Source organism: Choloepus didactylus, chromosome 12 (assembly GCF_015220235.1).
Source record: "Choloepus didactylus isolate mChoDid1 chromosome 12, mChoDid1.pri, whole genome shotgun sequence".
NCBI lineage: Eukaryota > Metazoa > Chordata > Mammalia > Pilosa > Megalonychidae > Choloepus > Choloepus didactylus.
In genome coordinates this window covers 94,398,381-94,411,423 of record NC_051318.1, presented here as the reverse complement: position 1 = coordinate 94,411,423, position 13,043 = coordinate 94,398,381, and the positions used below count along the sequence as shown (strand labels likewise).

Here is a 13,043-nt window from a genome sequence, read left to right as displayed (position 1 = left end):
TAGGATGGTAGGATCATCAATATTTGCATTTATATTTATTTTAAATGTTTTAAAAATATATAGTTCAAAATTAATCAAATGGTATGATATTTTAAGTACTGAAAGTGCTAGAGGGTTTAGCCTTTGTTAAGACCATGTTAAGCCATAGAAGGTTATCAAATTCAACCAGCCATAGAGAGTAAAGTTAGTATCATTCAACATTTCTGAAGGCCCTTAAAAAATAGTTAATAAACATCTCTTTCAATGAACTAAAATTAGTGGAGTATAATTAAGAGATAATCAGTAGAGGCTTGATTTTACATTTTAATAATGTAGAAAAATGTATGCTAACTATCCTAGAGGACAGTAATCAAACCTACTTTTTTTTTTTTTTTTTTTTTTTGCTTATATCATTTTTCATCTTCAAACTTTTTATGTTGAAATAATTTCAGACTTACAGGACAGTTAAAGAAATAATAGAGATTCTATACAGAGAACTCCACATCACACTTATTTTTGAGAAGTCGAACCTATCTTTTCTTTGTCTTTTTACCCCTCTCCTCTTCTTTACCCCCCTCACCTGTGATTCAAAAAGGAATTCTCAAAAATTAGAGATTTTTTTTTTTGAGATTTTTTTAGCAGGTTTTTAAGATTTCTAAAAAGGAGGCATATTATATAATTATCTCACTCTTTAATATCCAATGCAGTTATTTTTTCTGAAATAGCTAGTGACTGATAAAATGAGAAGTTTGGTATTTATATACAAAATGCTTAACATTATACTTCTTTTGCATTGTTGAAGATTTTTGATTAAATATAGGTCATTTATAACAGGTTGTAAGATTTATACCACTGATTTTTGTTTGATAGAAACTCTTGAACCATTGTGTATTTTTGTCAAGAGGGCAAGTAGGAATACAATCACCTCTTTATAAATTATTTTAGACAAATTAGAAATTTCATCTCAGATATTTCCCCCTGCTCAACGCACTTTCCTTTATCACCACTCCCTTGATGCTTTTCATGGAAGCAAATTAATTTTAATATTAGCTTAAGTAAATAGGATTAAGAAGAGAAGTCAGCTACAAAAGAAGCCATTATATATTTCAAAACTAAATACAAACAATTTTTAAGTTATGTGATGTTTTGGATAGTCCATATTATACCACTGCTTTATTACCAAGGATAATTACGATTCAGACACTGTAATTTTAACCTTGACTGACATTATTACAGTTTAAGGCATTGAATCATAATATATTTCATTTGGATATCTTTAGGATTGTGTTATCAGATACATTACTCCTGACTGATTTCAAATTGCTGATAAAACAGCTGCAATGATTATTTTGATCTATAGATTTTTGTGCTTGAAGCTGGAAGATAAAAGTTGAAGAAACTCATCATATGCATTGTTTGACTAATACAAATGAAACCTTTTTGCCCATAGCAGTTTAAACTGTTTCTTTGCACCTTATAGTCTTTCATCAGAGTATTAAGCATGTGTTTATAAAAAGTTCTCAGTTCTGTTCACATCTAGATAGGAAGTCTAATTAATGTAAATGGGTATTTTTGTGCCTATTTTTCCATGTTATATGGTAAAGACACCCTTAAACTAGAAAGTTGATGAGGTAATAGGAACCATTGCTTATTGAAAGTCTCTGATGGCTAAGGCACTTTACCTGCACTGAAGAATTTAATTTAAACCTTACAAAAGCCCTATCTGAGAATCATCATCGTCATTCACATTTTGCTGTGAGTTTTGAAGTTCACAAAATTTAAGAATCTTGCTTAATCATAAGGTCATGTAACTGATAAGTGGAAGAGAACGGATTTTGAGCCGTGGTCTGACTCCAGCACCCGTTGCATGTTTCACTGTGCCATGTTTCTTCCCATAATGTGTCAGTTCCTTGGATTGTGTGAGTCATACAAAGTTAACCTCCTTTTCAGCAAACCTGATACATGAAAACGTAGATTTACTGGTAGACAGATTTGGGATGTTCTTTACTTTTGTGGGATGATTCACCTCATGTTCTTTAAATGCCACTTAAATATTACTTGCTTCCTCAAAACTCATTTTTCACTCAACATTTAGGAATACCTGCATTGTGAGATTATCACGTGAGGCAAATCTATATTTTGGTGTTCTGTATTCAACACCAACTTCGTGAATGCCTGTTTTATTCTAGGTTCTTAGTAGAGCTATAATAGTCCCTGCTGGTTCTGGAACGTGTATACCTGGCTTTCAAATCTTGGTTAAACATCTCACTAGCCATGTGCTCTTGGGCAGGTTACTTAGCTCTCTAAGTCTCTGTGTCTTCATCTGTGAAAAGGAAAGAACAGTAGTGCCTGTCCTAGGGTCATTGTGAGGATTAATTGAGATAATGCACATTTGTAGCACAGTAACTGGCATGTAGCAGAACATTTAATAAAGGTTACCTTTTATTATTAGCACCTTAAAAATAGCATTTGAAGGCCACATAATTTTCTTAAAAAAAAAAAAAGCTGTAGAAGTTTATTCAGTTTCATTGTCTTCTGCCTGGGATGGTAGTCATCTTCCTTACATTATTTGAAAAATAACGGTTTCTTTGTATGTTGTTCTGCCTGCTGCCATGTACATTTTAAAAATATAGTGAAACCGTGAGTCATTTTTTTTTTAATTTTTCGTATTTTAAGGACAGTGCTAAAATCACTGCATTGGATAATTCATATTCAAGAGTATGGAGTATATGGTGATGAATGCACAACTACATGACGAAACTGTGAACAATTGATTGTACACTTTGGATGATTGTATGATGTGAATATATCTCAATAAAATTGCATTAAAAAAGTATATGTGTTTGGCTCGTGGAAACTATATAACCTGTTTTTATTAACCTTCTGAACAAAAACAATAAATTTAGCTTTATTTGGTGATTTATTCTTCAGAGTAATATTTGTTTATGAGAAAAAGACTTGAGGAAGGAATTTTATAGTGACTACAAATATATTGCAGTCACTTTACTCTGATTTCTAATTGGTATTTCATATGATTTCTTGAGTTCCTGAATGGAAGGAATATCTTTAGAAAATAGTAAAATTTAAAATTAGGTATTTTCTCTAGACTTACAACCCACTATTTAAGCACTTGATTTATGTAAATCTGAGTGTAAGTAATTTTGAAATTACAAAAAGTATATTTGTAAAAAGTTACACAAGAATAATCTATCTAGTCAGATTTCCTTCTAGATTATAGATGTTTTGGGGTATTGTAATTTGTAATTTATCAAAAATACAAGGCAGAATTAAATGCATCAAGATAGGATTTTTAAGAGATGTACATAAAAATGAACCACAGATTTCTTTAAATAGTGGTTTCCATCAATAAGAATTCTGTTATAACAATTAAATTCTCTTTTCATGAATTGATGCAAAAACCTTATTTGTAGCACTCCTGAGGAGATTTGTTCTGCTATATCTCCTGCAAAAATATATGTCAGGGCTATTTTTTATTATCTGGAATGAAATCTTGTTAGAGAAAATCTTCTTTGACATTAAATCACTACCATTTTTTCATTACCAAAGTCCAAATGTCAAGGAAAAGACAACTCATATACTGGAAAAGTTTATAAACAGTTCAATTTTAGTGACTGTAAAATAAATTTTTACTTTTTTTTCTCTGTTTTCCTAATTCCTTTAAATCCTGATTAAGCCATTTTACAGTGCATGAGAGGTAATTTGATGTTTTAGGAGAAACATTTTTTTGTTTCTTGGTGTACACAGAGGAAGTTAATGTGGAGGTTTTTTAAAAATTTGTACTTTAATGTGGAACAGTTTTTTGGTACAAGTAGATTTTAAAAGGTTTCTTTCAGTATGTACAACCACCTTGTATGTCTCCCTAGATGTTGTAACTGGGAATGAATGCAAATTCATATATTCTAAGTTTTCAGGTGTAATCAAACTTGGCATATTTGCTCATTTAACTAACCTTAGTCAAGATTTCAGAGATCTTTTGTTGACATTTATTAACATTAAGATTTCATTACCTGTTTTAATGGTTTAAATGTAATGGAGCCAATTTAAGATAAAATTTATTTGTGGAAGCCAAAGAAAAGAATTGGCATGGAAATGATTTAGCTGTTGTTTGAGAAGAAAAAAGTGCACTCACATTTAAAGCTAAGTTCCTGGATTATTTCTTGAGATAGCAATCTCTAAAACCAAATCTTTTAAGTCATTTCTGGTTTACATGTATTAAGAAATTAATAAACTCAGTGAGTCTGAGATTTGATAACAGAATAGGTATTGAATCAATAAAGTTCTTTAGAAGAATAGTGTCTAGTGGTATTCATTTCATATTTCTGAACTTAAAAAATGAACAGATATTAAGGATGATTCTGAAATTCAACTTCTTTATTATTCTTACACCACCTACTCTGTGAGACTAAGTTATACATGCTCTGTTGGAGCGCAGCCTGCAAGGAAATGAATCTGCTGATTTTGTCATTTACCAGACCATTCAGGGTTGCTGTAACTTGCCTATTGAATGCATACAGTAGTGTGTGGAATCAAGTGGTACTATTTCCTTTTAAAGTGACACATTTGACCTTTTGCTCTATTTATTAATACAAGCAACGAAACTATCACTGCTTTCATTTATTTTTTATTGTAATCAAACAATTTTCTGGAAATTGTCAGCAAAATAGCAATTCAGCTATAACTTTAGTATGAAATACAGGAAGTGTAAATAATCTTTTGGTGCCTGCCCATTAAAAATTAAATCACTAGTTTTAATACCGTCTTACAATCTTATTTTGTTTCACCATAGCTCTGTGTTAGTAGATCTGTACACCAGTTTTGCTCTTGATGGCTAATTTTACCGGTTCGGTTTCTTTGTAGATTTTTGCCATAAGTAGAAAGGATTTTAAATCTTTAAATAGCCCCTTAAAATATTTTATTAACCATTTACTTAAAAGAACGATAGATAATGTACATGCTGGTTCATTGTGTAAGTGCCCAAGACAGATTTTAAGGAAAAACAAATAGCAAAGGCTGTCAGTCTTTATTTACAGTATGTAGAAGATCACTGTTTTCATTTTAGATGTAAGAGTCTGTTCAGCAGGAACACCCCAGAGAAGGACACGTTAGCGATAGAATTTACATACCGTTAGCTCACAGTAATTGATTAGCAGCAGGTCTCTGTAGTAGAGTGAGCTGGGCACGTTATGAGGATGCCTTTGATGCTGTGGTTTTCCGAAGCTTGCTGGCTGCATGCTTGTTGCCTTTGTTCGTGACACAGGTGATTACTTGATAAAATGAAGTGCATCGCTGTGAACGATTGACCCTTTGGAACAATCCAGGCTGGTCAGCAGTCTAAACCCACACTTCAAAGCCATCATGATAGCTTCAAACTTAAGTGTCTCCAAGGTGCAGACAAAGGTGTTGTCTTCCTTTAGCACAAGTCGAGTGCCATTTTCAGACTTTATGAAGTATTTAAATTGAATGATATTTGATGATATTGAAAACTCCTCCGGAAATCCATCCAGCCTGCTTTTAGACACCAGAACAATGCGAGATTTTATTTTTGATATGAAATCAGGAGCATTACAGAATATTCGCAGTCCTTGTGAACGATCATGGTTATCTGTTATTTCCAAGAAAGTAGTCTCTCTGGGTGTCAGCTGTTCCTTTTCCCACCTGGATTTCACTTCCTCCGCCAGCCCCTTGAGCTGAAAGAATTCTGCTTCTTGTGCGAGAAGTTGATTTTCTCGAAACCCCTCAGGCAGTAGAAGTTCTCCATTTCGTAGGAAGTTTAGGACATGCCTGAAGAGGAGCCCATCCCTGTCTATGAAATAATGACCGTCAGCATCAAATGGGCAGAGGATCTTTCCATTTACTATACCTTCAAGGAAAGTGTCTGGGTACTTGGTCAGTGTTTGTTTTTGAGTAATGTATAAATATCCACCAACGTTGAGGGTCGTCAGTGTGGATTTGCAGTTCTTTCCTTGGTCAGTGTCTTCCTGGCTGTTGTGTTTCCCTTCATACTCCTTTTCTTTTTCTCTTCTGTTTATTTTACGCTCCATTTTTTGCAGATGCTATTGCAGCTCGTTCTTGGCTTTGAGATTTTTTGAAAAAGAAACCCTAACACACAAACACGCCTTTATTCAGCCCCAGCCTGGTGATGGAATGGAAATGCTGGCAGCATCGCCTGTGCTGTCTGCTTGGTTTGCAGTAGGTGGCGCGTCAGCTGTGTATGCCCCGGCTTTCTGGAGTAAGACGGAAAAAAAAGATGATTTGCATTTAACTGTATCAGGGAAGGGATTGTTGTGAGAGGCTGTTTCATGTACGGTCTTTGAGATAATAAAAGTTTCTCAGGGTAAACTGAATTTCCTCTTGCCTGTTAAACAGTTACCAATGTTTAATTCTCCAGCTAAATGTGAATTTTACTCCATTTCTAAATGCCTTCTGACTTATTACTTAATCAGGCAACCTGAATATTGAATGATAACTGTCACCTTTTGGAAAATAATGTATATTGAATTTGTGTCATTTTTTAAAGTCATACATAGAAAACCTAAGAAGAGAGGAACTAGGTGTATAAAATTTTCTCTTCTGTAAAAAGCTGTGCATTTCAGTGGTTCAGTCATTTTTGAGATCAAAATAAGAATATTTAAACCTGTTATTTGTGGCACCGCATTCAAATTTAATTGGATTTGCCTGTCATTCTGATTTTGGGATGTGTAGCAAGTAAGAAGAAAATTTCTTAATGTCTTTAACAAAAGGTTCTTTTTATTTTGTTTTTTACCCTAAAGATAAAAAACCAAGCAGAAAAGATTTGCAGTAATCATTTATATTTTTGTTAAGATTTCCTATGGACAGTTCATAAGCTTGAGCATTCTCTTTCACCCTAAACCCGCTTCAGGGCTAAACAAAGACTTGGGATTGCTGTGGAAAATGCAGTAATTGTGTGTACATGAGTGTTGGCGAGAGAGGAGGGTGACAGAGATTCAACATACCTTGTATAGAATAGCGTCCTGGGTAAGTTGTGGTTAGTTTGTTCTATTTTATTTTTTAATATTCACAAATCCAGAAAGAAAGGACCAAGGCGCAGCCCCCTCCCCCCTTTTTAAAAACCCGGCTGCTGAAACAATGTGAGTGTGATGTTTTTCCCCTTTTTTCCCATTTCCTTGCAGCTTGCTTTCCAAAGCATTTTGGGGATCTCAGCTTTCACTTCTAGAATTTAAAGGTCCAGTGGTAAAAAAATGTGAATGCTGTCCCCATTACACTATTATTTGATTGGTCAGTCTGCTGGATTATTTTAAGGAACTATATGGTTCTTAGAATTAAAATTTTGATTTGATTTTAACTGTATGTTGATAGAGATATTGGAAAATGCTTTCCTTTTAATTTCTCTAAACAGATTTTCTTCAAATATAAAAATCATTTCTGCAATTAGAGCAGAGTTTAACATTTATGTGTCATTGAGATTATCAGAAGTCCATTGAAATTGAGCTAGAAAATTAAGGCATAAAATTTTTAGAGCTGAGTTTTTGCTTAGAGACCACGGAATTAAACCGCCCCATTTTACCAGAGATAAAATTGCAGTCCGGAGAATTTTTAGTGTTTTGTTTAGAACTTTATAGCTTGTTAATGGCAAAGCCAACACTTGGACAAAAGTTTCCTCTTAGTCATGCATCATTCTTAAATTGCAGCACTCCCAGTGATTTTGTGTGTTTGAATAGTCTTTTCTATGGGTGTGTTTTTAAAGAAAATGTCAAATAGGTTTTTTTGTTGTTAAAACTTTGGAAATGTATTCATGAAATTCATATTATCATGGCAAATAGCCTCTGCATATGAGTATTATCATAAATTGCAAAATGAACTAAGGGATAACGATTTCATTTATAGGTAGAGCCCTCATTTAATGAACTTTATGGGACATCAGAATCAATACAACATAACTCTAGTATAGTGATTATGGTGGTTTGGAGCTGTGTACCCCAGAAAAACATATTCTTAAACTGAATCCATTACTGTGGGTGTAAGTGCTTGTAAATAGGACCTTTTAATGAGTTAACTTCAGTTAAGATGTAGCCCCAGCTGAATCAGAATGGGTCTTAGTCCTATTACTGAAGGCCTTTGAAAGAGAGAAAGCCAGAGGGAGTAGCCAGAAGCTGAACATCAACAGGACGCAGACAAGAAGGGAAAAACCAGAAGCCAGGAGAGGCTGCTAGGTGCATTGCCATGTGACAGAACAACTTAGTCTTCTGGGAGAAAGCATCACCTTGATGATGCCTTGATTTTGGACTTCTAGCCTCAAAACCGTGAGCCAGTAAATACAGCAGTGAGGGAGACTGCTGTAATTCTCTTTGTATGTGTAAATAAAGTGAATGTAGTTGAATCCTGTGTAACACTGGATCTGCCTCCTTACACTCTGTTTTGCCTATTTGTAGATGCCTTCATCAGGTGGAAGCCTGGATCCTAGTGCTGCTGGAGGATGGGCTTCCATGGGGTGGAGATTGAGGCAGCACTGCCAAAAGTGGGGCAGCAGATCTCTTCAGCCATCACTCCTGCAGCCCCTTACACTTGCTAATTTGCTTACTGCTGGTTTCTGCTGCCTAGTTTTCAAAACTACTGATGTGCGGTCTTTGTTTCTGCTGCTTTGCATTGACAGACTCTGAACCATCCCATCATGTGCCTCTAACCTTTGATTGCTTTTTCTCACTGTAGACTTCACTTTGGTGTTCCTGGCTTCTACAAACCTGGCATGTATGATTTGTTTGCTACCCATGGCCTGGCAACAGTAGTGTAGCTGAAACCTTGTCTTAGTGCTTGACTAGTAGCTGACATGAATCCATAAGACTTTTGTGTATCCTTTTGCCCCCAGCTAGCAGTTGTAAAGAGAAAAATGAGTCCCAGTAGGCCCCACCTTATCCCCATTATTCCACCCTGCTCCCATTAAAGCAACATGATTACAATTAATGGAAATGATAGGGGTTATTGATCATTGCTGTCTGTTGTGATACATGTGCCCCTCAGGAGAAAGCCAAGTCATCTTCATTTTAGTTTATTCTAAGTTTATATTCACCTGCTGAAGGATGGAGACCTTGTCCTAAGAAGTGTCAGTTAGGTCAACACAACCCTAAAACTATAAAAATCCCTCAATACCTATACTACAGTAAACGTTCATGGTTTATGTGGCTATATTTCTCTCCCTCACTGCTGATACAAACTGGAAGTTCACTGGTTTTATGAAGGATTGACTCTTATGTCAAAAATCAGCCCTCCTAAATCCACTTGACCACTAGACTCAAGGATTTCATGTCTTTGCAAGCAGAGAGTTTATAAGATTTCAAAAGGTAGAGGCCCTGTTTTCTACTTGTTATTAGAGTTGGATCACCTCTATCTTAGACATTGGTAATCACACTTATAAAAGAGCTCTTTAGGCAACTTTGAAAATGTAAACAATGCCATGTCAAATCCTTGGCCTGAGTATATCTTATAGGTAATTGGGCCCAATGCCTAAGCAAATCTGGGCCAAACCTTCCATATGAGGTAATGCTGATCTCCCACCATCTGCATTAGGTAGAACTTATTGCAGGCCAAAGGGAAGAATTCCCATCTTTTCTACCAGCTCCTGGTGGGAAGTGAGGTCATTGTCATCACCGGGATTGGCACAGCACATCATCATAATGCGTACTTGCACATTTATTGCCAGAGATACTCCTGTGCTGTGGAACAGGTAGATTCTCACCAGGAAGGTATCTTTCCTGGTTGGGAGATGTGAGATTTGCTAATCCCCCTAGACTCAACAGATCACTCCTCTATGAAATTCAAACACTCCTTTTCATTTAAATGAATGGTCTTAGGAGCCACCTTTAATAAGAACAGTGTGCTTCTGTCTTCACATCCATCTCTACCAAACGTTTTTGGATGTTTTCACTTGTATGTTTCTCTACTGGTCTTTTAAAAGCATTAGTTCTCACTACCTTGGAAGGAAAATAAAAAACTACAGCAAGAGCAGCAGCTGTAAATTTTTACTTAAACTTATCATTGTGTCTCTGCACTGGACTTCCTACATTTTTTTCTGTGTTATTGATATGTGTCTTTCTTCCTCACTTGAATTTGGTGCCCATGTACTAGACTCCGTGATAATATCCTTACCTATTCCTTTTCTGAAATGTGGGTAACCCTTGGCCTTCTGACTTTTATGCTGTTCTGATTTTTCTTCCTTCACCTTTCACAAGTTGTTTCTTTCTTTCTTTTTTTTAATGTGTGGATTGCTTCTTCCAGTGCTATTAGCATTGAATGTGAGAAACATCCATTTTGATATTCAACTGTGAATGCTTTAGCCTCTTTTTGCCTGTTACAAATAGACTACACAGTGTAGTATGTTGACATATTTTAAGAGTCAAAGATATTTCCACGTTGATCTAATTCTATTTGAATGTCAAAACTTTAGTTTGCTTTTGAAATGTAAAATATGTCTGCATTACATGTTGTCTGGTACCGGTGTTGTAATAACACAACTACTGTGTCAGTTGACTGATTTAACTGATTCACTGCAGCATCTCACAAACTATGTAGAGTGCTTGACTCTTCCTGAGATTCAATGGACATAACCTCTGGCTGGAAAGTCATGTGTAATTCCAGTCAGGGACTTGTAAACATATTGCGTGGTTGAACAGAGTCTTCAAATAAACCCGGGAAACTTTGCTATATAGGCAGATTGTTTACCCTTATTTGGGGAAGACAGAAAAGAATAAAGCACTAGGTGTTGGAAGGAGCACAAATAAAAATGTCAGGCTAAATGAGAAATTAAGGTAAAATTCCATTGCACATGTTCTCTGTTTTTTACTGCGGGGGTAATGTAGAAAACAATTTATAGATCCTATTAATTCATATTTTAAATGTACTGTGAGGGCCTGTGTCCTATAATTTTGTCAGCAGAAATCATACCTTAAGTTTTTTAAAATTAGTTTTCTGGAAGTGTGGCCTATTTATTATTACTCACTAGGAAATTTTATTATAATAGATGAGCAAAACATTTCTTTGGGCCATCAAATTATTGAAATTATATTGTTGTACAGAACTCATATTTATAGTGCTCTTTGGCAAAATGGAATTTCACCTTCTCTTTGGAAAGAAGATATTTTAAATTAAAAACCATTATCTACAATCTCAAAATGAGGGCCATGACTTTGAAAACTTTTATAAAGGTAATATCGTTATGAATATCAGTTACCAAAGTGGGCTCTGCTCCTAAACGCTGTTCCCTGCTGCTGTTTCTTCTGTTATCCTCTTCTCCTTGGACCCTGTTGTGCTTTTAGTGACGAGAGAGGGCAGTGGAGGGAGAGGGGCAAGGACAGCAGCATAGTTTACCATGCTTCATAGGAGCAAATGTAGGGGCTCTTGTACAGAGAGCAGAGGGATTGCAAATCAGGGATGGAGAACTTTATCGAATTGCACATTTTTCACATTTAACATTTCTGAAATTGTATGTCTTAAAACCATTGGCTTGTCATAGTTTGATGGCAGTATTTTGTCTTCCTTGGTAGTGCATAAAATATTGGTGAATATTAAAATTGACTATGTCTTATGATTGGTGAAATATTTTAGCAGCTCTGTGAGCTACTCCCCACCACAACACCAAAAAATAGAATTAACAGAGAGATATTGATTTGCTGACTGATTTAGAGCAGTAGTTCTCAGCCCTGGCTGCATATTAGAATTATTTAGAGCGGTTTTAAAAATACACCACTGCATCTTCCCCACATGATCCAGTTAAAGCAGAATCTCGGTTTGTGGGCCCAGGGTGTTAGCAACGTTTAAAAAGTCCCCCAGGTGATTCTTAGAATCAACCAGAGTTGAAGACCCACCATATTAAGAAAATTGGTGGGCTCAGGGAAGGAGACTTATCTCAAAGGAGTTCTTAATGGTGGGACTCTATCCTGTAGTTTTGAGGATCCCTTAATATCAAAATAACTAGTAAATTATAAACAACGAAACAAATAGATGGTATCACTGCTATTACTAATTAAACATGGTAAAGAGAACATGAGTTATTGAGGGTAAAATTGATGAAAACTTGAATCATATTCAATTGATTGAAAAATATGTGCCATCAGATTGTCCATAAGTATTTCACTGATACTGTCTCCCTCATCAATATTGCACAGTCTTCCTAAGCACAGGGGTCTGTATTTTTCTTCCTTTATACCTCCCATCACATCTAGCACAGTGTTTGGTCCTGTTTGACTATAGTATAAGTCTATTCTCCAGGATACTTAATCTTTCCTGGAAGGATTTGTCTTCTCTCCATTTCATCGCTTTTGTTATTGCTTTTGAATTCTTTGCAGTTTTAAGTGGAAAGTATCCAGCTAAAGCTGTGTGGCACCCTTTAATGAACAAAACGAACTACTACAGTGTATGCGTCTTTTCTTATTACAACATAGCATCACTTCACATTTTTAATTAAGCTATATTTTATTTCTGGATTTGATTCATTCTCTTCTTTTTGAAACCAACTTTGGGAGTAGAGTTTATGTCTGTTTGGACAGTATCATATCCACATCTGTATTTCTTGAAGTTTTAGTATTGATTGATTATGGTGTAATAAGCAGAAAGGAGGTAGAAGGATAACATGTTAAAACATTCTACAAAGGCTTGCTTTTAAAATGCTTATTCATTCAGTATTTCTTTGATTGAAAGTTTGTTATGGTTTTCGTAGACAATGAACCATCCAAACACCTTGGCACATTTAAAGCCTCTACCTTTGGATTTTTCTCCTTTAGCTAACTACTTTTTTCTTACTCCCAATACAGGCTTTTTACTTGAGGCCATCCAGCCTTGGCATTCAAAGATACTCCTTGGTCAGCCTTACAACCATTCCTTGTACAAGAATGTACAACCCATGTTTCTCCCAGTCCATATCCTATACTTTCTTTAAGCCGTACTTATATCGTCACCTTTCTCATGCGCTCTCATTAATTTCTCTGTGGCATTGAATTCCCTTTCTTCTTGCTTATGGGGGCTAAACGGTGCTGTACTGACCCTCTAGACTTTTGAAGCGACCTCTGGACTCT

General features: G+C 35.5%; 2 protein-coding genes across 2 annotated transcripts in view; one reads left to right on the top strand and one right to left on the bottom strand.

Annotated features, from left to right (window-relative positions):
* The window catches only part of GTF2F2 (general transcription factor IIF subunit 2), a 229,870-nt gene that overhangs the window by 78,454 nt on the left and 138,373 nt on the right, over positions 1 to 13,043 (top strand). The window lies entirely within an intron of this gene.
* On the bottom strand, positions 4,609 to 6,168 carry KCTD4 (potassium channel tetramerization domain containing 4). The gene has a single exon (XM_037799714.1). The coding sequence runs from the start codon at positions 6,039 to 6,041 to the stop codon at positions 5,262 to 5,264; it is 780 nt and encodes a 259-aa protein (XP_037655642.1). The 5' UTR covers positions 6,042 to 6,168; the 3' UTR covers positions 4,609 to 5,261.